The sequence below is a fragment of the Acipenser ruthenus genome, chromosome 8 (assembly GCF_902713425.1).
Source record: "Acipenser ruthenus chromosome 8, fAciRut3.2 maternal haplotype, whole genome shotgun sequence".
In the NCBI taxonomy this organism is placed as follows: Eukaryota; Metazoa; Chordata; class Actinopteri; order Acipenseriformes; family Acipenseridae; genus Acipenser; species Acipenser ruthenus.
The window spans coordinates 879,712-901,692 of record NC_081196.1 but is presented as its reverse complement, the minus strand read 5'-3'; the positions used below and the strand labels follow the sequence as shown (position 1 = coordinate 901,692).

The window sequence follows — 21,981 nt, the reverse complement described above, 5'->3', positions numbered from 1 at the left end:
ATGGAACCTGAAGTTTGCCCCCTTTCTAAATGGGTTTGTTTGCTTGTATCATTTTTCAGACTGTAGGCTCATTGATTGCCCTTAGCCGGATCTTTCCTAATCCATCACCTCCCTACAGCAAGCGCACGATACCAGGGATCTAACGTATTAATAATGCATTATAGGGCAAGAGGCGTAAAGCGTCTCTCAAGAATCAACTGCTACATGATGGAAAAATAACCAATATACTGCAGCTGATTTGTGACTCCTAGCACCCGACGTTTACCATCCTGCCTTTTCAAATGTTTTTATGTTATTACTTTAACCTACAATCTCCTAATGATATAAAAACACAGTTTGCTTTAATCTTCTGAGCAGAGATGTGTACAGCACTTGATTGCTGGAAAGCTATGGGGTTGGTGTCTTAAGTGGTGTTTGTTTCTGTTGCCCTGTTTTAAAGCTGAAGCACCCCTGTGGGTCAGCAGCTGTATTTTGTTAATCCACCTGAGGGCAGACAGGCTGACCCCTAACTGGGAGGTTTAGCTGGCTGTTACACATTCAGGAATCGACAGTGCTACCTGTCTAATACTACGAGTGTCTGACGCTGCGCGATCATGAAACAGATCTCTCATTAGCGACATGTATTCAAACATGTGTACAGAACTAGTGTGTCTTCTTTTCCTGATGATACTACCAATTGAATTAATGTTCATCATACTTAGAATAGAGGGATCTATAATATATAAAGTGTAGTGCTTTATCATAAGCTTATCCTGCTGAGATCCATTAAAAGAGAGAGATCTTTAAAGTGTAGTGCTTTATCATAAGCTTATCCTGCTGAGATCCATGAAAAGAGAGAGATCTATAAATATATAAAGTGTAGTGCTTTATCATAAGCTTATCCTGCCGAGATCCATTAAAAGAGAGAGATCTATAAATATATAAAGTGTAGTGCTTTATCATAAGCTTATCTTGCTGAGATCCATTAAAAGAGAGAGATCTATAAATATATAAAGTGTAGTGCTTTATCATAAGCTTATCCTGCCGAGATCCATTCTTTGGTTTATCTGTGGAATGATACACTGTAATCATCATTGCTGAAGAATGGTGGATTTCTCCAACGTTGATAGACACAGACTATAAGAATTAAACTGCAGGAGAGCAGAGAGCAGCAAACACTATGGAGGCCCAACTGATTTCAGACCCCAGCCCACAGCCCACTGTACTGAATCTCTGGGGGTTCAGCCAGCGGTCTGAGCAGATAAGGAGGCCCAAGGACAGAAGAACAAAAGAGGAATTTCTTAAGAGATGTATGTATCATGGGAACATTTAAAAACACAGACACTACCAAACTATGTTCTGGAGACGCATGCATTTTCTTAAGCTGTGTTAATTACTCTAAAATTCAAAAGCATTGAAAAGTCATTTCAAGAATACATCCATAGCTTTTAAAAAAATAAAATTTAGAAGTGCTAAAGAAACTTAAATAAATTCAAATGTTTCGACAAAGTTTTTTTCAGTGTCTTTTCCACAATATCTTGGGGGTGGGGGGGGCGGTGGAGACTTGTCCTAGTCAAAGTCGGGTCCTATTTAAAAGGGTAACCAATAAAAGTCCCTCATGCTGGCTATAAAGAGGTACACAACGAAGGTCATTGCTTATGTAGGGATACCATATTTATCAGCAGTGACTCCATATTTACAAAGTGCCCCCCAATAAAAAGGGAAGCATTACAAACCCCTGGGACATGAGCGAAGGGACCATGCTTAGGCACTGATGCGTTCAAGAGCAGGTTTAAACCACACACAAGCACCACAGCAACAAAAAAGCACCATGTGTGTTTAATGGGCTTGAGAAACAGTACAGTAAACCACTACACAGGGAGCTTTAAGAGGCGTCTTAGAGACCTGGGTTACAAACCCCCAGGTATTCTGTTCAACTCCAGATCACCTTGAAGATAGGAATTCACATCACTCTTATGACTTGTACCGAAGGGTGAGAGGCTCTGGTTTTTTGTATCACTTGGCTGGAGAAAGCTACTGCACTCCTGTAATAATCCAGTTCACAAGCAGGACGAAACGGATTAGAAGACGACCATGAGGCATTTTACCATCTCAACAGACTTTGATGTACTGTATAATATACTTATTAAACATACCCAATAACGTTGTGAGACCTGGACAGAGAGAATCGAATCATATAATGCAATGCCCCCACAATATGCTGAGCCTGTTACAGGAGAATTCATCCTCCAATGTAAAGCACCTGCATTCACCATTGCCCTGCTGCCTTGGATATTAAATGACACGATTTATTTCCTTTTTCTAGCTGTAATGCAATAGGATCTTCACTTTTACTGTAACAATATATTGGATAAAATTCATTTAAAGATCATTTAATCTCAGAAAAAAGTACTACTTTTGACACACAAGCAGCATATAACAATGTAAACTATTTGTGAATAGCACTTTTTTTCATGTATATTATCATTTGTGTATTTTCATGTATAGACATATATTATTATATTTAGCAAAGATTTTTTTTAAATGGTCTAAAGCAGTGGTGCGCAGCTCGGTCCTGGAGGGCCGCTGTCCCTGCAGGTTTTTATTCCAACTGCACCCTGAAGTACTTTATTGGACCTTATCAGAAGTTTAAGTGTTCTGCATGGTTTTCTGTTGCGGTTTCTGCTTAGAGCAGTATTGGCCATGCTTATTAAATATATTCCAGCAAAAAAAAATCAGGATTGCTGAATTAGCCTTGCTCAAGCCCATTGGAAATGCCCCCTGCACCTCACTTTCCCAGCAATGTCCTCGAGGAGGCTTTTCAGAAGAACATTACTGAAAAGTATGGAAAATAAGGGTTTGTTTTTTTATGTACATCACAAACACTAAATGCATTTTCCAGAATACCATATTTACACATTACACAAGCCTGATACATCAGGACTAAAAGTGATTTATGTCACAGTCTTCCTTTGTGGGGAATAAAATATGATATCTTGGAGACAATAAAGCAGGTATTCTGCATATGCGCAGGCTGTACTAACTCCTTCATGAACAAGGAATGCTCAACAATAATCTCAGGATGATGAGACACAAGTATAAATCAACACGTTACTTAAAAAGACACCTGTCCAATAATTAAGTGAACAGTAATACTGCCAGTGCAAATATAAAATCAGAAAGCTGGAGGTTCCAAAATCTGACAAATTATTACACTGAGCATCTGTCACAATCACCGCTGTTTCTCCCCCCCTTTTTTAAATTAAAATGGGTGTTCCCCAAATTAAGCTTGCAATACAATCCTTAAGGTCACAATAGAAGAGTCTCAAAATGATATGCTGGCACAGATTGATGTTTTATTCGATGTCCACAGTTGTGGTACCCTTGGTGTTCTATATTGGAAACAGAAACAGACACTGGTGAAAGTGGCTTCTGAAGTACTTCACATTCTGCATCACTAATGGTTAGATGTAGGCCTCTTAAAAGTTTATTTTTAGTTAGTCTACAATATAATTGCTCAAGCAGACGTTCCGTAATGCAGCGGCAGCAGCAGCAGGGTGTAGGAGGCATGGACTTCATTGTTATATTACCTCCTTCGAATTTGAATTTTTAAACGCTTCTACCATCCCATGGTAAGTGAATGTAATGTCTGCATTTCAGCTAAAACCACATTAGTTTATATATATATATATATTAGATATATAGATAGGTGGAATTTGTGTTAAGTAAATCCTTTGCCAGTTTTGATGTGTACACTATGGGGAGGTCAGTAATGAACCCTTCCTGTAACACAGTGGGAATTGGCTGTGTCACACTGGGGACATTCAGTTCTATCAGCACAGCAGTATGTTAAATTGACTGCCAATAATGGTATTCCCACCCATCCATGCATCTATCCATATTATAATATAATATAATATAATATAATATATATATATATATATATATATATATATATATATATATATATATATATATATATGCACACAGTGCCTTGCAAAAGTATTCAGACACCTGACCAATTCTCTCATATTACTGAATTACAAATGGTACATTGAAATTTCATTCTGTTTGATATTTTATTTTAAAACACTGAAACTCAAAATCAATTATTGTAAGGTGACATTGGTTTTATGTTGGGAAATATTTATAAGAAAAATAAAAAACTGAAATATCTTGTTTGCATAAGTATTCAACCCTCACACATTAATATTTGGTAGAGCCACCTTTCGCTGCAATAACAGCTTTAAGTCTTTTGGGGTAAGTATGTACCAGCTTTGCACACAGTGTCGGAGTGATTTTGGCCCATTCTTCTTGGCAGATTTGCTCGAGGTTGTTCAGGTTGGTTGGACAACGCTTGTGGAGCGCAATTTTCAAATAGTGCCACAGATTCTCAATGGGATTGAGATCAGGACTTTAACTGGGCCACTGTTGGACATTCACCTTTTTGTTCTTGAGCCACTCCAATGTTGCTTTGGCCTTGTGCTTGGGATCATTGTCCTGCTAAAAAGGTGAATTTCCTCCCAAGCTTCAGTTTTTTAGCAGACTGAAGCAGGTTCTCTTGCAGTATTTCCCTGTATTTTGCTCCATCCCTTCTTCCTTCAATTTTAACAAGATGCCCAGTCCCTGCTGATGAGAAGCCTCCCCACAGCATGATGCTGCCACCACCATACTTCACTGTAGGGATGGTGTGTCTTGAGGCATGGGCAGTGTTAGATTTCGCCATACATAGCGCTTTGAGTTTTGGCCAAAAAGCTCTATCTTGGTCTCATCTGACTACAAAACCTTTTCCCACATCGCAGCTGGGTCACTCTCAAGCTTTCTGGCAAACTCCAAACATGCTTTCAGATGGTACTTTTTGAGTAACGGCTTCTTTCTTGCCACCCTCCCATACAGGCCAGTGTTATGCAGAGCTCTTGATATGGTTGAATGGTGCACCATTACTCCACTCTCAGCCACTGAACTCTGTAACTCCTTCAAAGTGATTGTTGGCCTCTCTGTGGCTTCTCTCACAAGTCTCCTTCAACAGTGGGGTTTTTATCCAGAAAATGTGACAGCAACTTTAATGGTTCACAGGTGGAGGCCAATGGTAAGGTAATTGTGTCCTCGTTAGGGCAATTTCTTTCATCGGTGTAAACTGGGAGCTTCCACAGCACAGGGGTTGAAATACTTATGCAAGCAACATATTTCAGTTGTTTATTTTTCTTAAAAATAATTTCACAACAAAAAAACAATGTCACCTTACAATAATTGATTCTGAGTTTCAGTGTTTTAAAATAAAATATCAAACAGAACGAAATTTCAATGTACCATTTGTAATTCAGTAATATGAGAGAATTGGTCAGGGGTCTGAATACTTTTGCAAGGCACTGTATATATATCTACCACATACAAGGGGCATTCTGATCTTGTATGATACTGATCTGTAAACAAAACCAAACCTGAAAATATATGACCTTGCATAAAAAAACAACAAACACCACCACACAAGCATAGTATGAGCAGTCAGTTAAAAACAGTGACACAAGTTAGCTGCTAAGAGAAAGCCTCTTCCCTTAGGCATGCCAAATACAGAGAATATCATACAAGGCTCAGAGCCCTGGCTTTCTGAATCCCTGTTCAATATGAACAGACACTGGTGATGATGTCTATGTAATACCTCATCTTAACCCACCCCTCCCAAAAAAAAAAAAAAAAAGTAAAATCAGAATGTAATTGTTATTGGACCTTTCACTCTTTCAGTATTTGCATTTCAAACCCAGGCAGCTCCTTTGAGATGCATTTGCTCTTGTTCTTTACAGTGTCCTCTGCCTGCTCAGCATCACAGAACAGCTCAAACATTTACCCGTCTGCAATACATTTCCCTGCAGGATCCGAGAAGGCACGGCCACATGTTAAGAGTTAGCCCAAACCATAAGGACCCTAGCTCCATGAAATGAACCCACTTCTGTGTTTATGTTCTTAAAAGATTTCTCAACTGTACACCTCTTTATCTCTGTATTAAGAGGAGAGTTACGGGCTCCAGTTAAAATATTTTCTGTCTCATTTTTAAAGGCTCAGTCTCAAGCATGTTAAAGATTTTTTTTTTTTCAATGCATACAAGAGGTAGTCTGCCTTTAATCCAGTCTAATAAAAGTTGCTATAAGGCACCACTTGATTTTAACTGCCTTCACCTGTTCTCAATATTACACAGCACATCTGGCTTGCATCTTTTATTCTGCTATAATCAGTCGTTCTGGGACACAGCTATGGAAATATGGGTGCAACGTGTTCCCAAGCCCGCTGAATTCAAAGAATTCGGGGGGACGGACTTCTGTGCTGGAATCCAAACGAAAGGATTCCCTGCTTTATTGAATCTGTCTTTTCTCTCCACCTATAGCAGGCAGATCAGAGATGTTACCGGTATTTCTTTATTAAAACACTGGTGCTACAAAGAAAGCGCTGGACATCTGAAGAGTAAAACCGTAACGCGCTGGACTTGGGACACCTTCATCAAAGTGTAAAAATGTGTATAATATATGCGCTCGGTAAGCAACTTAGACAGGATTTACGTTATTCATGACTGTGGTATTGTGAAGCCCACTAGGTTACAACTGGCTCTAAACCCTTAATAACAAGGCAGCATTCTTCTTTATTACATTCTTCAGAGTCCGATCCTTATTCACAAAGCATGTACCCTGCTTGCTAAGTTTGCATGATTCTGTAAAACAGAAAAAGACACTTCTACAGAACTAACAACAAAACAGCTAAGATGCATGCCGGAGCTTTCAAATGAGCCGCCCTGAGTTATTCATCCAAAGCACAAAATTAGGGGTGGCTGAATGTATGGGTTTGTTTGTTTTTTGTCCACTTACTTTTGAGAGCTCGACCTCAAGCTGTAAGGATTTTAGAAACTAATTAACTGGAACTAATTTTGTGTTAAAGCAGAAGAATACAAATGTTTAAGAGAAATTGAACACACAGAATGGGGGTCTTGGAGGTGGTCATTCCATTTTGAACACACAGAATGGGGGTCTTGGAGGTGGTCATTCCATTTTGAACACACAGAATGGGGGTCTTGGAGGTGGTCATTCCATTTTGAACACACAGAATGGGGGTCTTGGAGGTGGTCATTCCATTTTGAACACACAGAATGGGGGTCTTGGAGGTGGTCATTCCATTTTGAACACACAGAATGGGGGTCTTGGAGGTGGTCATTCCATTTTGAACACACAGAATGGGGGTCTTGGAGGTGGTCATTCCATTTTGAACACACAGAATGGGGGTCTTGGAGGTGGTCATTCCATTTTTAGGACTCTGGACAAAGCACTTGGTGGGAGGCGGAGAGGGAGCGAGACACAAAAAGATCCCTGGGGTGCAGAGAAGCAAGCGCTGCCTTCATTCTGTGTAACTAATGTATTACTGTTTAGAAGTAAAAGGAGGCCAGCTTAAAAAGGACAACCCGAAATAAATGAACACGGCTCTACAGGGTAAAGATCCACATTTCCACAGCAGCCTGAAGCATTCTTTTATCTAAAAACATCCAGCTAAGACAAGTTGACATAAACTCCAACTGCACGCTATCCCCTGGTCATAACTCTCCCCACACCTCATCACGCTGGACAAACAGCTTGTGGGTCACCATAGGGTTCACGTTTTTAATACTCTCCATTTATGGTTCATTATTGAGAGGGGGTTGGGGTTAAACCCTACCATTTAAAAAAAAAACACAACAGGGTCAGTTTCTGCATGTGATTTATGATTTGGCTCTGGAAAGGATTTTTCATGGAGGGTGTAAGGTTGTCTTAAGGTCTAGACTATTTCCATTTTTTTCACCCTTCTTTTTTCTTTAACAGGAACTGTGGAGTAATTGAAAGCTACAGTAGAGGTAATGCAATGGTCAACGTGAAAGGCCCAATGGACCTGCATGTCCCAGTTTCTCTGCTCTGCTGCACTCTGCCTTTCAGCAGCTCTCTGAGTTATTACTGCATCTGAATGTGCAGCACCCACGACCCCCACATGACCTTTTCACAGTACACCCCAGTCTCACAGGCTTGGGAGGTACCTCTGCTTCTTTATCATTTAACAGTACCTATAGCAATACTACCACTTACCAAAACTAAACAAAATCTATGCTGCTGATCTGATCTGGGTGTACAACTCAACTGCGTATTTGTCCACCAAGCAAAAGTTTCAAGTCATGCACCAGTGGCATTGCATTAGAGGGCAGGTGATGAGAGGCTGTTTAAACCTCCTGCATAACCTTTAAGGGGAAACATAGGGTATCTGTAGCCATTTCCATGCAAGTATGTTATTAACACACCTTCCCTGCCACTGCTGTAAATACAAAATAAGAGCTCTCAGTATCAAAGTATAACCACTGTTACTTACATTTACAGAACATACCAGCAAAAAAGTGTGACAGCAAATCAATGTGGTGAGAGGATCTGTGTTCACATCTTTGATCAGTGTGTTGTTTTTATACAGGCAGGCTCACACACACACACACACACATCTAGTATTGCATGTGCAATGCTCGCTGGTGTTCTTTACGTCCTGTAAAAGCATCTGGACAGTGTATTCATGCACAGATTTGAACGCACTGTTTAAGATAGTAGTCATGCGTAAGAAAAGGAGTTCTTTGCTGAACTGCAAGTTAAGTGCAGCAAGAGGGGATTGCTCATTAACAAGTGAATACCCAATTTGAACTTGAGGTATAAAAGAGCATCGTGTGCAGTGCAGCAGGTATGTACTGTACTGTTCAGTGGGGCGTGGAGATCAAATACTGCAGTCTAATTGTACCTACACCTACAGTAATGCTTCTTCAGCCATTTCCAAGATTGCACTGCAATGCTCAACACATCCACACTGCCTCATAACATCAACAAGCAACACTCTGCAGCATATCACAAATCAGAATCAGCTGCAAGGCTTTTCCTAGACGTGATGCTCATTAGTTTGCTAGTCAGCAACTGTCACAACTACTTATGATAAACACGGGAGGTATCTAAGGCGTGGGGGCGGGGGGGTGTAACAAGCGAAAAGCGTTTGATCAGATGATTAAACTTTCTACAGTACCAGGCAGAGGTGTTTTTTTTTTTTTTTTAGTGGAGAGCACTGGAATTAAAATAAGGGGAAAAACAGAATGTGTGCCGTCTGGTCATGATTTGAACCCCAGTTGTGTCACTATATACCTTTATAATACTGGCAGTACTGGCAGAACGCTGCATGTCAGGGATCCTTCCATCCCAGCAGTTACTGTAGTTTTCTCTTTACTTACGATTGCAGCCGTTTCCTTGTTTCACAGACCCCGATTCACACTAATCTCGCACTACCTACTAATGTTACCTTAGGTCTGTGCAACGAGCCGTTAAAGTAATTGTAGCGAACAAAATAATTCCAGAAGCCTTAGCCATGGTGCACTTCTATTAGCTACATGGATCTCAAGTGTGCAGATTTAAAAGACACACCTGTTACTGCACACATTGAAATTGTATAACATGATATCTGATAGGACTCTAGGTTAAAGGAAGCTCTCAGTTTCTATGCTTGAATCTGTTTACACCTGCACTTGGGTCATTTCACCTCAGCAGTGTCTCCTGGGTTAAATCATGTTACTGGCTGAAAGCATGTCAGTTAACAGGGTTAGTGATAGGAAAGAAGCCAGTGAAGGGGTGGGGACAGTTTCACTCTCCAGGGAAAATGACCCAGGAAGTGCAAGACAGACAGTCTAAAAGCATGGCTTGCAATCAAACAGGGCTTTCTTTAACCTAGTGTAGTACCAGAGATCATGTTTTGAAATGGAAATACATGTTTGCGATAGTATGTGTTTCTTTCAAATCTGCACATTTGAGACCTATATAGAACAAATGGATGTTCACGGCAGACATTTTATGGAACTATTTTGTTTGCTACAATTACTTTAAAAAGTAGTAAAGTGTGATCTCCCTGGCTGAACATGTTCAAAAAATAAAAACAACATTTGGAAACAGCCTCACTGCAGTGCCCTACACTGCAGAACATGATCTGCACTCCTTATCAGGGGGGTGTGATGTGAAGCTGGGTACTTCCATGGTCGCTATGGTTACATTCCATTCTGCACAGGGTCATCGTGGTCACATGACAATGCTATTACATATACATAATACATTATAAAATAAAAAAAACAATGTTAACACCCAGGTCGATTTCCATTCGCAGCACACAGTCTGCTGATGTGAAGATACAACCAGAGCAGTCGTATCCAAAAAGCGATCTTGACATTCGCTCCCCTGTGCCTGTTTAACTACTCCAACACGAGGAGAAATCAGAGCATGGTATTTATAGAAACGGACCGCATCACTTGAAAGGGTTGTATTATTTAATGCTGTAGAGCACGTTATAGAAACGCACTACAATTCATCAGCACCAATGCATCTTGCAGGATGTTGGAAGCAGGACTAATACAGAACATGAGATGGCTGTTGATCAAACTTCTGGCCTTATTTTAATGTTAAACATACCAGTTTAAGCATATAAAGTGCAAACAGGTGTAATTTAAAAAGAAAAGCCCCATCATATTCTACTGGTTCTGCAGACCCCGATTTGCACTAACCTGTGTCTACCTCACCTAAGGTAACATTAGGTGATTCGAGATAAATCAGGAGACACCACATGATTACGTGCTCGGATTTAAAGACCTGCACAGTCCAGACATGTTCTATGTAACACCAAGTTCCCAAGGCATGTATTGGGCTACCTATGAATTCAGATCTACAATCATTGCAGAAAGGAATTAATTTACCCTCCAGGAGAGTCATTTTTCTAGCTTGTCACATGTCACTCCGTAACAGTGAAGAACTATTAATTAAAAAGGTAAAACAAAAACAGAAAAGCTGGCAATATATTATATATATATATATATATATATATATATATATATATATATATATATATATATATATATATATTATATATATATATATATATATATATATATATATATATATATATATATATATATTCTTCCCTGACTTGTGAAGAGTTACAGTCAGACAAGGGGCTGATATTGACAGAAGAAAATCAGTTGGCCAGCTGCCATGGTGCCTGCATCATGCTGTGTGACCACAGGTAATCATTTATCAACACTCTGTTTTTAAAGCTGCAAAGTGATTCATCCACATGTGGCATCCAAAAGGATTTCCAGACAAACCTTGAGTTAAAATGGGTGTAGGAATAATTCACTGACTGGTGCGTGACAAGTACATTATTGATCCGCAGGGGGGACAGGAGATCAGGAGGCTGCTCATCAGCACTGACACACTAGCTGGCTTTTTATTTCTGCTTCAAACAGGTCTCTAAAAGCAGCTCAAGGGAATGAGAAACAGGTTTCAGGTTTAGGATGTTATTAAAAAAATAACATTTAAAAAAAGCAAAGCATATAGCAGGGTTTGTGCCGTTCCACAAAGAAAATCGGACTTCAAGTGTCTTTTGATGAATTGCAAGGCCAGTTGATTTAGTAATGTTCTCATCCGTGCCAGAATTTCCAGAGAATAAGGCACACAAGAATAAAATGTCTCCCTGGTATATAACTCACACATCTTATACACCACCCTAGCAATAACACCACAACATACTGCAGAACTGTCCTCGTCACAAAGGGACACCTCGGGACAAAGGCTTTTGTCCACGATGAGAGAGACCAAAAACAAACCCAGAGAATATGAAGTTTCTAGGTGAAACGATTTAGGAGGCATCAGTGGTAGAAACGGTGGCGGATTTGCAAATTCATACAAGCTCCCCGAACAAAGATGCTTAATGACTCCTGAAAATGCAGAACGATTGCTCTGGTACACAGAGCCAAGCAGTGACAGTTGTTTAGTCTGACTGGTCGGTTCTATTCCCTTCCTCCAACTTGCCAAAGTCCTCACCAGCATTATTACCCTGAGCAATGGAAACTGTTACAAGACTGTGGAACATTGAAACTAAAACCAGACATGTTACCAACCTGAAAATTAAAACAAATAATGAAACATTTAAAAAGCACACATACGCTCGCACGCACACAAACACAACTCAAAATACAGCAAAAGCTGACGAACATTGCTTTTAGAAAGCGGCGCTATAAAATGAACGTCTTGTTTAAAAACAATAATAAAATAATTGTATAGGCATGCAGCGCACTTGAGCCTGTCAGTCATGGATAACATTTCTAACCTAGGAGTTCTCATCCTCCTCCAGGCATTAAACAGGAAGCGTGCCAAACATATTTAATCTGCAATGACAGAAACATTATGAATAAAGAACTTGTTTGAAAGATCGAAAGATAAGGGTTAGGTAAAACAAAAAGGGGGTGGGGGGGGGGTGATGAGGCGATGAGAATTATTATTTACAACTCGTGTGAGCAAGCTTTGAGAAGACCACGTCTCCTGAAAGGTCCCTCACTATTAGATTTATAAATAAAGCCACAGCTTAGCAATGAGGAACCAACGTCTGGTTCTCACTGGAGCTTTTGAAAAAGATCTGGGGCTGGATCACTTCTGGAATCAATTCCAGTGATTCTGACACGAGATCCTTGGCTGTTTCACTGTTGGTTAAATGCTGCGAGTCAGGATCACGTCTATTTTTTTTTTTTAACCCCATATCTAATCCTAGATGGATTGTCATACCCCCCCCCCCCCCCCCCCCCCCACACAACACATTTTAAATGTTTAACACAATGTAAACCTGGTAATCATTGAAACATCTTTAGCATGTATTCTTCCACATGCATTAAAAATGAATTAAAGAAACAGAACCTTCCAAATCAATAACGATACCCATTGTTCATCTCCTGCTAACTGAGGACTGAACTTGGACTTTGAGCGGATACCAAGTGCTTCAGTGCTAAATCCCTTACAAACAACATGATCTGAATTACCACCTCAAAAAATCACAGCAGCTATTCCTATGAGGGTGAACGTTGCCAGAAAATGTTTCATCCCGGTCAATGTGAAAAATCTGTTCTGAGAGATACTGGAATGAAGATTGTAAATCACAAGGAAATGCATTATGCACACCAATGCAAACAGGGAATCAGATTTCACAAATGAAAAACACCAAAAAATACATAAATGCAACTCAAAAAGGAATTTCGATTGTTATAAAAATGTAAATTAGTTGTGAGGGACGGAACTTTATTTGAGGAGGAAATAAATGTTATGCACGACATATGCGCAGATATACATTAGATTAGTGTGGCCCTTTAACTAAATTAAATGAGATGGACATTTACACGTTGTTCTCCTTGTTTGATAAAAGGTTTTGAGACCCAGATTTCCTGATGAAGACTCTGCCACCACTGGATTGGAGAAGATAAAACTGTCAGTTTAAACTTTAATCTATGGATTCTTCTGGGCTTTCCTCTACAGACTCTTCTACTGCAATCAAAAAACTGGAGTTCAGTCTCCATGAGCAGCACAAGAAAGACGAAACACTTACTCTCTCTCCTTTTCCGCTAGCTGGTCTGTGATATTATCCTTGATTGAAGACCTGGAGCCCTTGTGGACGACTGGATACCTGAGCGGAACTTGCAGGAAGTAGGAAATCATCAGCACAATATGGGCTGTGTAACCCAGGGCAACCGCGACACTTCCATCGTCCCTCGCTGCAGCACAAACAAATACAAAAATAAAATCAAAATTAAATCTCAGTCACAGCTTTATTCTTTAAAATGTTCTGTATGCTACGTATCATTTTGTGGTTCTGGAATTCAGGTATTTTAAATGGCATGAGAGCTGGGTTCTCTTTAAATACACCATGAAAGGTTTTCACTTGGTGCTACTGGTGACTTACCGATCTCCACCTGTATCTTATTAAGCAACAACGGACACCTCCAAGACCAGAAAATGATCAAAGTGAATTTGACAAGCAAGACGTGCATCACTTTCTTGTTAGTAATCGAATTGTCAGAAATCCAATTCCTGTACGAGCTTTAGTGTATTCTCAAAACTCATACATTGTTTTGGGGTTTTCAGCATTCTGGGAGGTACTTGTGGGTATTGTAACATGCCCTTGGCTGTTAGAAACCAAACTTTGGTTGTTTTTGTTTTTGGTTTTTTAGAATGTAGTGGAAGGGGGAGGGAAGGACAAACACAAACGTTCTCAAATCTCAAGTCACCTGCCTTGTCCTGTATCCTGTGTTACCGGCTTAGGTTCAGGGTTTGCTGGTTAAATTTAAAACAACACTGAAAAGACAAACTGCTCTACATGGCAGCACTACACAAGATTATAATCAAGATTATAATCAAGATTTCATTGATTATATCCTTTCGTAATGTATTATTTGATTATATTCTTTCGTAATGTGTTTGATTATATCCTTTCGTAATGTATTATTTGATTATATTCTTTCGTAATGTGTTTGATTATATCCTTTCGTAATGTAATATTTGTTTAATTCATTATTTAAACTACCAGCAATTTTTTCCTCTCAACAATTCATCAGCCTAAACCAAAACAATTCAAAATGCAAATAAAATTCAAAATAAATGATATTTCAGCCCAGAAGAAAATGAAGATGGACATGGACATGAAGTTCCCAGGCCTGCCCTGCTAGCTGTTAACTAGATTTGTGAAAGGGGTACAGTGCATAAAAAAGACTTGAAGAAAATGTAGAGCATAGTGTTGTGAAGAATACACAACGGAATTGACACATACAGTACCTCTCAATCAACGCTTCTGAAACAGTTCCCCAACAAGCCACAAACGGTGCCTTGTTATGTACTGGGTACAAAACATAAGAAACTCCTGCATATCCTGACCTTTGACACTGCAAATCAACACTCTGCTTCCATCGCATTAACTGGGATTAAACTGCACTGATACAGGACCAATGAAATACAACACATCGCTATTCGATGATGTACAGTACAGTGCGTGTCAAAAGTCCTGTCCCACTGCAGGATATAATACTTTGCCATCGCTTACAAGACGACAAAAGAAACAGAAAACTACAACGGGCCAGGACCTTTCAAACACTCGCTATAGATAACACTTTTTTTGGTTTGTTTTTCTCTGTTGGAAGAGTAAGTTCCTTTGAAACAGAGAAAGCATCGTGCTGGGAAAGTGTTAAGCATATTGGAATCCTTCACACTTCAGGCAACAACGCATGCTGGAACTACTCACTACATCTTCCTGAACATACGGCTTTGAGACCGAAACAGCCACAGACCTCCTTGGCGAAATGGTTCACAGCTGCAACATAAACGAGGCCTTCTAGTGTCAGGACCTACATGTGCCACAGCACAGGTGCGCAAGTCAGTTTCCCCCTTTTTTTATATAAAGTTTAATTTGTGACGTGAAGCCGTCTGTGACCAGAAAGCTACGATCATGGCTAGGCAGTGGGATCCATCCTTCAATCTCCCAGACAAACCTGGGTTACATTATTAATATCCAGAAAGCTACAATCATGGCTAGGCAGTGGGGTCCGTCCTTCAATCTCCCAGAAACCTGGGTTACATTATTAATATCCAGAAAGCTACGATCATGGCTAGGCAGTGGGGTCTGTCCTTCAATCTCCCAGAAACCTGGGTTACATTATTAATATCCAGAAAGCTACGATCACGGCTAGGCAGTGGGGTCTGTCCTTCAATCTCCCAGACAAACCTGGGTTACATTATTAATATCCAGAAAGCTACGATCACGGCTAGGCAGTGGGGTCTGTCCTTCAATCTCCCAGACAAACCTGGGTTACATTATTAATATCTAGCCCTTTGAAGTCATGCTTTTCTATTGCAGAAAAGTCTAAAACAGGATCTTCCCCCAACACACACAGTTGCAGGACATTAGATGAGTAACACTTTCTAAATGTAAAGTAATAATTCATCTTTCTTTTTTTTTTTTGTTAAAGCATGAGACCATCATGTCAAGGGAAAGCCTCTTTATGCAAAGTAACCCCTGTACTGTACACAGGACCAAAGCAAGGACTGCATTATAATTTGTATTATTTAGAAACTGACTACTTGAGAAGCTTGCTGTGTTATTTGACCCTCTCCTTCCTTGCAGGCCCCTCTAGGGAAACATTATTACTACTGCGTGCTATTGGGCTCACGCAATTGATAAGTCTATTACTGGCTATAAAACCTGTTGTTTTAACCTTATTTTCATGGGGGGGGGGGTCACTCAGGGGGCTGCAGTCTGTAGGAGTACCCCTCCAAATCTACATGTTAGAGGGGCCAGTTTTCTCCAGTTCTGCTTTATCCTGATAAGTAGCTGGCCAGAAATCTCAAGCTCTCCGTTCAAATAAACAGGAAGTGATTTTTAAATTCCTGGACTGTTCTGCGGCAGGTTTTATAAAGAAAACCTTTAACTTACACTTTCATGAAGTAGAGGGTTAGAGTACCCAGGAGGGGTGCCACTCTGAAGAGGTGTGTTTTACTGCACACTGACTCTGTCGTTTGATGCGCTGTTCTGTGGTGTGTTTTACTGCACACTGACTCTGTCGTTTGATACGCTGTTCTGTGGTGTGTTTTACTGCACACTGACTCTGTCGTTTGATACGCTGTTCTGTGGTGTGTTTCACTGCACACTGACTCTGTTGTTTGATACGCTGTTCTGTGGTGTGTTTTACTGCACACTGACTGTTGTTTGATAGGCTGTTCTCTGAAGAGGTGTGTTTTACTGCACACTGACTCTGTCGTTTGATACGCTGTTCTGTGGTGTGTTTTACTGTTGATTTTCTTACTCTTTCCACCGCATCGAGTTTCATTTTAACAGAGAAAGATTTTGCTGTCTGCCATGCTTCATACTGTTTATCTGGCGCATTCCCCCAACGTTTGCGAGTCAAATTGCATTATGGGGGAAATGGGGGCCACGACCTTACCATGTTCTAAGCGATTCCGCTCTATAACCGGTCGTGTTATAATGGGGTAGCACTGTAGTAATAATACTAATGTGATCGTTTGCTCATATGAACTGGCTATTGAAAAGACACATCTGAAAAAAAATGCTGAACGTCCATATACAATACTATAAAGACTGCACATGCTACTTAAATTAGATTGATTTTAGAACAGTGTCTGTCAAAGTATGTATTTCAATGTACTTGTATAGATTTATTTATAACCCCATATGTACTGTAAAAATCTAAGAACAGCATTCTAAAAAAAACACAAGAGCCAGCCCAGCTGTTTCCTCCAGTGCTGTGGCTAAGGAAGTGAAACAGCTTTACTGTGTGACTCCTTACACGGTAAAGTATCCAGTACAATTCACTGTCAAAACTGAACTAACAGGATTTGTGAAAAGAACGGAACTTATTCTTTAAAATGTCCAACTTCAGAAGCAAAATGTTCCAGATTTTTCTTGTTTTCTTCAATAAAATAACAGAAATATTCCCAACAGTCCTTTAAAAACAAATACCATTTTCAAATACATTATTTCAGTTAAACATTTCCCCCCAGGATTGTTGTTTTTTTGTTAAGACTGAATGTTTAACGTAGAAAAGCCACTGATAGCTGTGTTTGCACTAAGCAACGCAGACATCCTATTAGAATGTTGTTTTACCCTTTCAGTCCTGAATTACTTTTGTTAATTAAGTTATACAATTCAAAAAGTCCAATGTGATTTCCGCTGGCACATGTTAAACACACTGTGCTAAGATAAGGTGGGACGTTGAGATCCTGCCAGGACTGAAAGGGTTAAACACAGATAAACCTCTCGGGAATCCTCTTCCTGCGAGATTTTCTTTTTCTGTGCAATTCGACTTTTTTGTTGTCCGAAGCGAGATATTTCCCCGCGGAACCAACCTTGCATGACTGGTCTCCTTGTGTTTTGTTAGAATGATCATGACAGTTTGATGAGATGTTCTACATGTGAGCAGAAAACAGTAAATGAAGGTGAATCAAGCGGATGTATTTATATGGAAAGTGTATATTATATATATATAAAAAAAAGGAAAAGCATGGGATAAATATACAAGGCACTATAAACGGCTACATGTTTTTAGACTTGCTGTATTTAAGGGTCAACATCCCCATTCTGTATAAAATAAACCATTTAAAAATGGCATAAAACATTAATACTGTACCTTGGAAATCTTCAGAGTTTGGCAGCTTGACTCCACATATTACGTAATCCGTTTGATTGCTCTGTAAAAAACAAAGTGCACAGTGCAGAGATCACACAATCAAAATCTTCTTTGCCAAACTAAATGCATTTTTTTTTTGTACACATTTCTGGGTGATCATTTAGATTTAGATTTATATTTTGGTTCATGGTGGTTTCAAAACACAAAACAACTCAGTTTGTCTTACCACGCACACACACACACACACAGACAGAAATAAGCACTGCCAGCTTACCACTTCAATAGGATAAATGTACGAGAGTTCTGACAGTAGCTGCCTACACCGGAAGGTCAGCTGTGCATTGCTCTTCAAAAACAGCTCTCTGAAAAGACATTTAAAATAATAATAATAATAATGTGCATTACAAAGGCTTGGGATCTAAAACGCGATGTATCGAGGTATGGTTTCGGTAGCAATATCATTTCCAGACTGGCTAGAGCAGCTCGATATCAATTCGTAGCACTCTGCATGACAAGCAGGCGACTCTATACATTTACAACTGATTTGGGAAACCCTAGCAAACATGGTGTAAAGATCAATACCAATTCATGTTTAATACGCAAAAAACAATGATAGACTAACTGTCGTTTGCGTGCACTTTATTAAAAGCAAACTCTTCTATTATGGATCTTACGTTAGTGAGCCACCTTCTTAGGCATGGTCATGTGCTCCCCCATTCAAAACCTTAGTTGGAAAACAACAACGTTTTTTAATTTTAACCCATTAAGTGCCACCGTTCTCATTTGAGGACAGGTTACTTGATAATTTTTGGAGCATTTTAAAAAGAGTAATATACCTGTTATTTAAACGCTCTCTAACTACATTGTTATGACAACTTACTCTAATTTTGTTAATTGCAAAAGCCTAAATGTAAAATGATCAAATTACATAAATACAGCTTGTGTTCTGATTTTGTTTTCAAAGAAATTAATTTGGTACTTAACGGGTTAAGCTCGCACTAAATTCTGGTTCCACTCATTTAAATACTGCGTGGGGTGCTGCAGTCAGACTGCACTAGCGAGAGCAGTGAAAACACTCAGCTCTTCCATTTAAACTTGGAAAATGGAAACAGGCAGGGAGTTAAAATAGAACAATACAATAAAAACAGGACTGAAACGCTCAGCCACTACATAGCAAGGAATCTTTGTAAAGTATGTTGGCTCGCTCATTTTACAGGGTGGGGAAAATGCCCAGGTGGGTTCTCTTAAACTCATTTATATAGCTTTTTAAAATTACAACAATAAACAAGAGAAAGCTCTGCTTTTAAACTACAGGTTTTTGCCTGTTTTCCAAATGTTAACTGAAGAATTCATATGTTTATTTTTTATGTGTAGCCCATGACTTTCAGATGGGTCCTCTGAGCTGACAGTTCTTGTGGTTTCTAGGACTGTTTTTCCTTTTTAAAAAGGAATTGGAATTGAAAAACGGGAATTGACCCCAACCTTGGTTGAGGGGCTTACACATTGAAAACTGCGGAGGGGAGTTCTCTTTCCTGTACTACTAGAGCGCTCTGCAGTGTGGAGAGTGGGGAGTTCTCTTTCCTATACTACTAGAGCGCTCTGCAGTGTGGAGAGGGGAGTTCTCTTTCCTATACTGCTAGAGCGCTCTGCAGTGTGGAGAGTGGAGTTCTCTTTCCTGTACTACTAGAGCGCTCTGCAGTGTGGAGAGTGGGGAGTTCTCTTTCCTATACTGCTAGAGCACTCTGCAGTGCTGAGTGGAGTCATCTTTCCAAGGCCTGTACACAAGTCTGCAGTGTTGAAAGCGTTAGGCAATGCAATTTTTCCATCACTTTTTTTTTTGGCCGCTAGTCTTGGATGCAATCTTGTTGCATTTCAAAAAGGTTCACAGACTAGCATACAATGCCAACATGTTTTTTTTTTTGGTTTTTGTATATATTGGGTTTACTTAAATGATAAATTGCCATTCATCAGGATGACTAACTGACATCTTTGAGATGTCTTTCTAATTAAAGCAATCCAAACTCAATCGTGGGTTGGGATTTACCTTTTGGCAGTGCATTCCTTTTGCTGCTCTGTTAAGGACTCCTGGTCTGTCTCCAAAGACTGTTGCTTGTTTGAGAACGCCTCCCCTAAAGAGGGAAAAAAAGAGAAAGAAAAGCATTTACAAGGCATGAAAACAGTGTTATATTCTTGTACCAATCAAATGCATTTGGATTAGTTTAATCTTTTTTTATAGATGTATTGTTTTGGAGTTGATCTTTAAATGTTCGGAATGTCAACTTGTAAGAAAGACTTTCTTTACATCCCACTTCTCACCTGAAGAGCTTTTTGGTCTTGAAAGCAAATGCATTTTGAATTGCAGCTGTTCCCATCAACATGTTGTCATGTTGTCATCAACACAAAACCTTTCTTTCTTCCTTTCAAAAGAGCCCAGAGCACTGATTAAGAGTAAGGAATGAGGAATAAACTGCTTGCAGTATTATGGCCAATAATCCTCCCTTTAATACCATCCGCAGTCTTCAGATTTTTGTAAAGAAGACAAACACATTAGTGGCCAATTGTCAACTGTGGTTGTAGATTTTAATTGTAACTTAGCAGATAGTGCCTCCAGGTGGACAAGTGATGTAAAAATAACTGAAAACAAAATGGGCTGTTTACGTCCGTCCTTGTGAGTGAAATACCCACAGCACTCCAGGAGCGTTCCTGCAGTATTCTGTTCTATTCATAGAACAAGTACAATGTGTGGAACATAAAGTATGTTTAAACCTGAATTAAAACACCTGAATTCAGAGAGCTGCTTTCCTTAGCTCAAGCTCTGCATCTGTTTTAGCCACGCAGAGTAATTTGGAGCAGTGCAATCTCCCCAGTCATTCTGTCATTGGACTTAAATGAATGCAAGAAACATTTGAAAATGAGAACCAGTTATAAAAGAATAATTCACTCAGCAGTGTTGAACACGAGTCCTTCAACACTAGCTCTCAACACTTGCTGTAGCAGCTCAGTACAGTTCAATTCAATTCAGCAGGTATAACAGCACAACAGAACAACGGTCATGGATAGTGGAGACTCTGTTTTGTAGTCTGCAAGCAAGTAAATAAAGTATAAACCAGACCAGATTTAAGGTACTCTGTGATAAAGATAGCCCTCCAGCAGGATTTTTTTTTCTCCCACCCAGATCCTTCTACTCATTTCCCTTCTTCCCTGAAGTTTATTTTTGATTCAAGGCTGAGTGAATTGTATATACCAAGCAGAGTGATGAATTAGGAAACAATAATGGAACAGACGTCTCTTTCCACTGGATAGGGTTCAACAGGAGTCTTAAGAACACTGAAAAAGAATGAGAAAAGAACATTCCGTAGAAAGAACCCATGAGGCTTCTCTATACAGCAATAACGATCAGCCTGCATGTTCAAGGATTATTCTACATTCGATTCAGGAGAAGTGGCTTTGTGCTCTAGCACCACGTCTCAAAAAACAGCTTAAAATTCCTTCTAACTATTTCATTATTGCTACAAATAACCCTTGCCAGGCGCTCCACAATACACAATCTGAATGATTCAGATATTATAATAAGTTTGAGCACTGTCCAGCTTCTTCTTGCTCTATGAATAAATGTTTGCAAATCAACAAGACTGCGATTTGTCATTTATGACAGCCCGCAATTATTTTCTCTTTACTGAAGAGATCAAGATGAAGTATTTCAACAGGAAAGGGTTTGCCAATTGGGTTGAATTATAGCCTTATTGCTTTGAAGTATTGCAAGATGCATATAAGAAAAAAAGAAAAAAAAATGTAGCACAAGGTGTTTAAATTAGTTTTTAATTAGCCGTGAAACCGATATGTGGGTTAGGTGTCTGCAATGGTTTAAAATGATCAGTATATAATTTATACTGTGCAAGGGTAATATAAAAGGTAATATATTATTTGCAAACATTAATACAAATAAATAAATAATAATAATAATAATAATAATAATAATA

At 39.4% G+C, this 21,981-nt stretch overlaps 1 protein-coding gene across 2 annotated transcripts in view; it reads right to left on the bottom strand.

Moving 5' to 3' along the window:
* The window catches only part of LOC117972821 (UV radiation resistance-associated protein-like), a 77,434-nt gene that overhangs the window by 32,310 nt on the left and 23,143 nt on the right, over positions 1–21,981 (bottom strand). For both annotated transcript variants that reach the window (XM_059027951.1, XM_059027950.1), the window contains exons 9-12: positions 20,046–20,130; positions 18,276–18,363; positions 18,002–18,062; positions 13,417–13,582 (exon numbers count right to left, since the gene is read on the bottom strand). In XM_059027951.1, the coding sequence (XP_058883934.1) occupies positions 13,417–13,582; positions 18,002–18,062; positions 18,276–18,363; positions 20,046–20,130 (400 nt within the window). The remainder of the gene's footprint in view (positions 1–13,416; positions 13,583–18,001; positions 18,063–18,275; positions 18,364–20,045; positions 20,131–21,981) is intronic.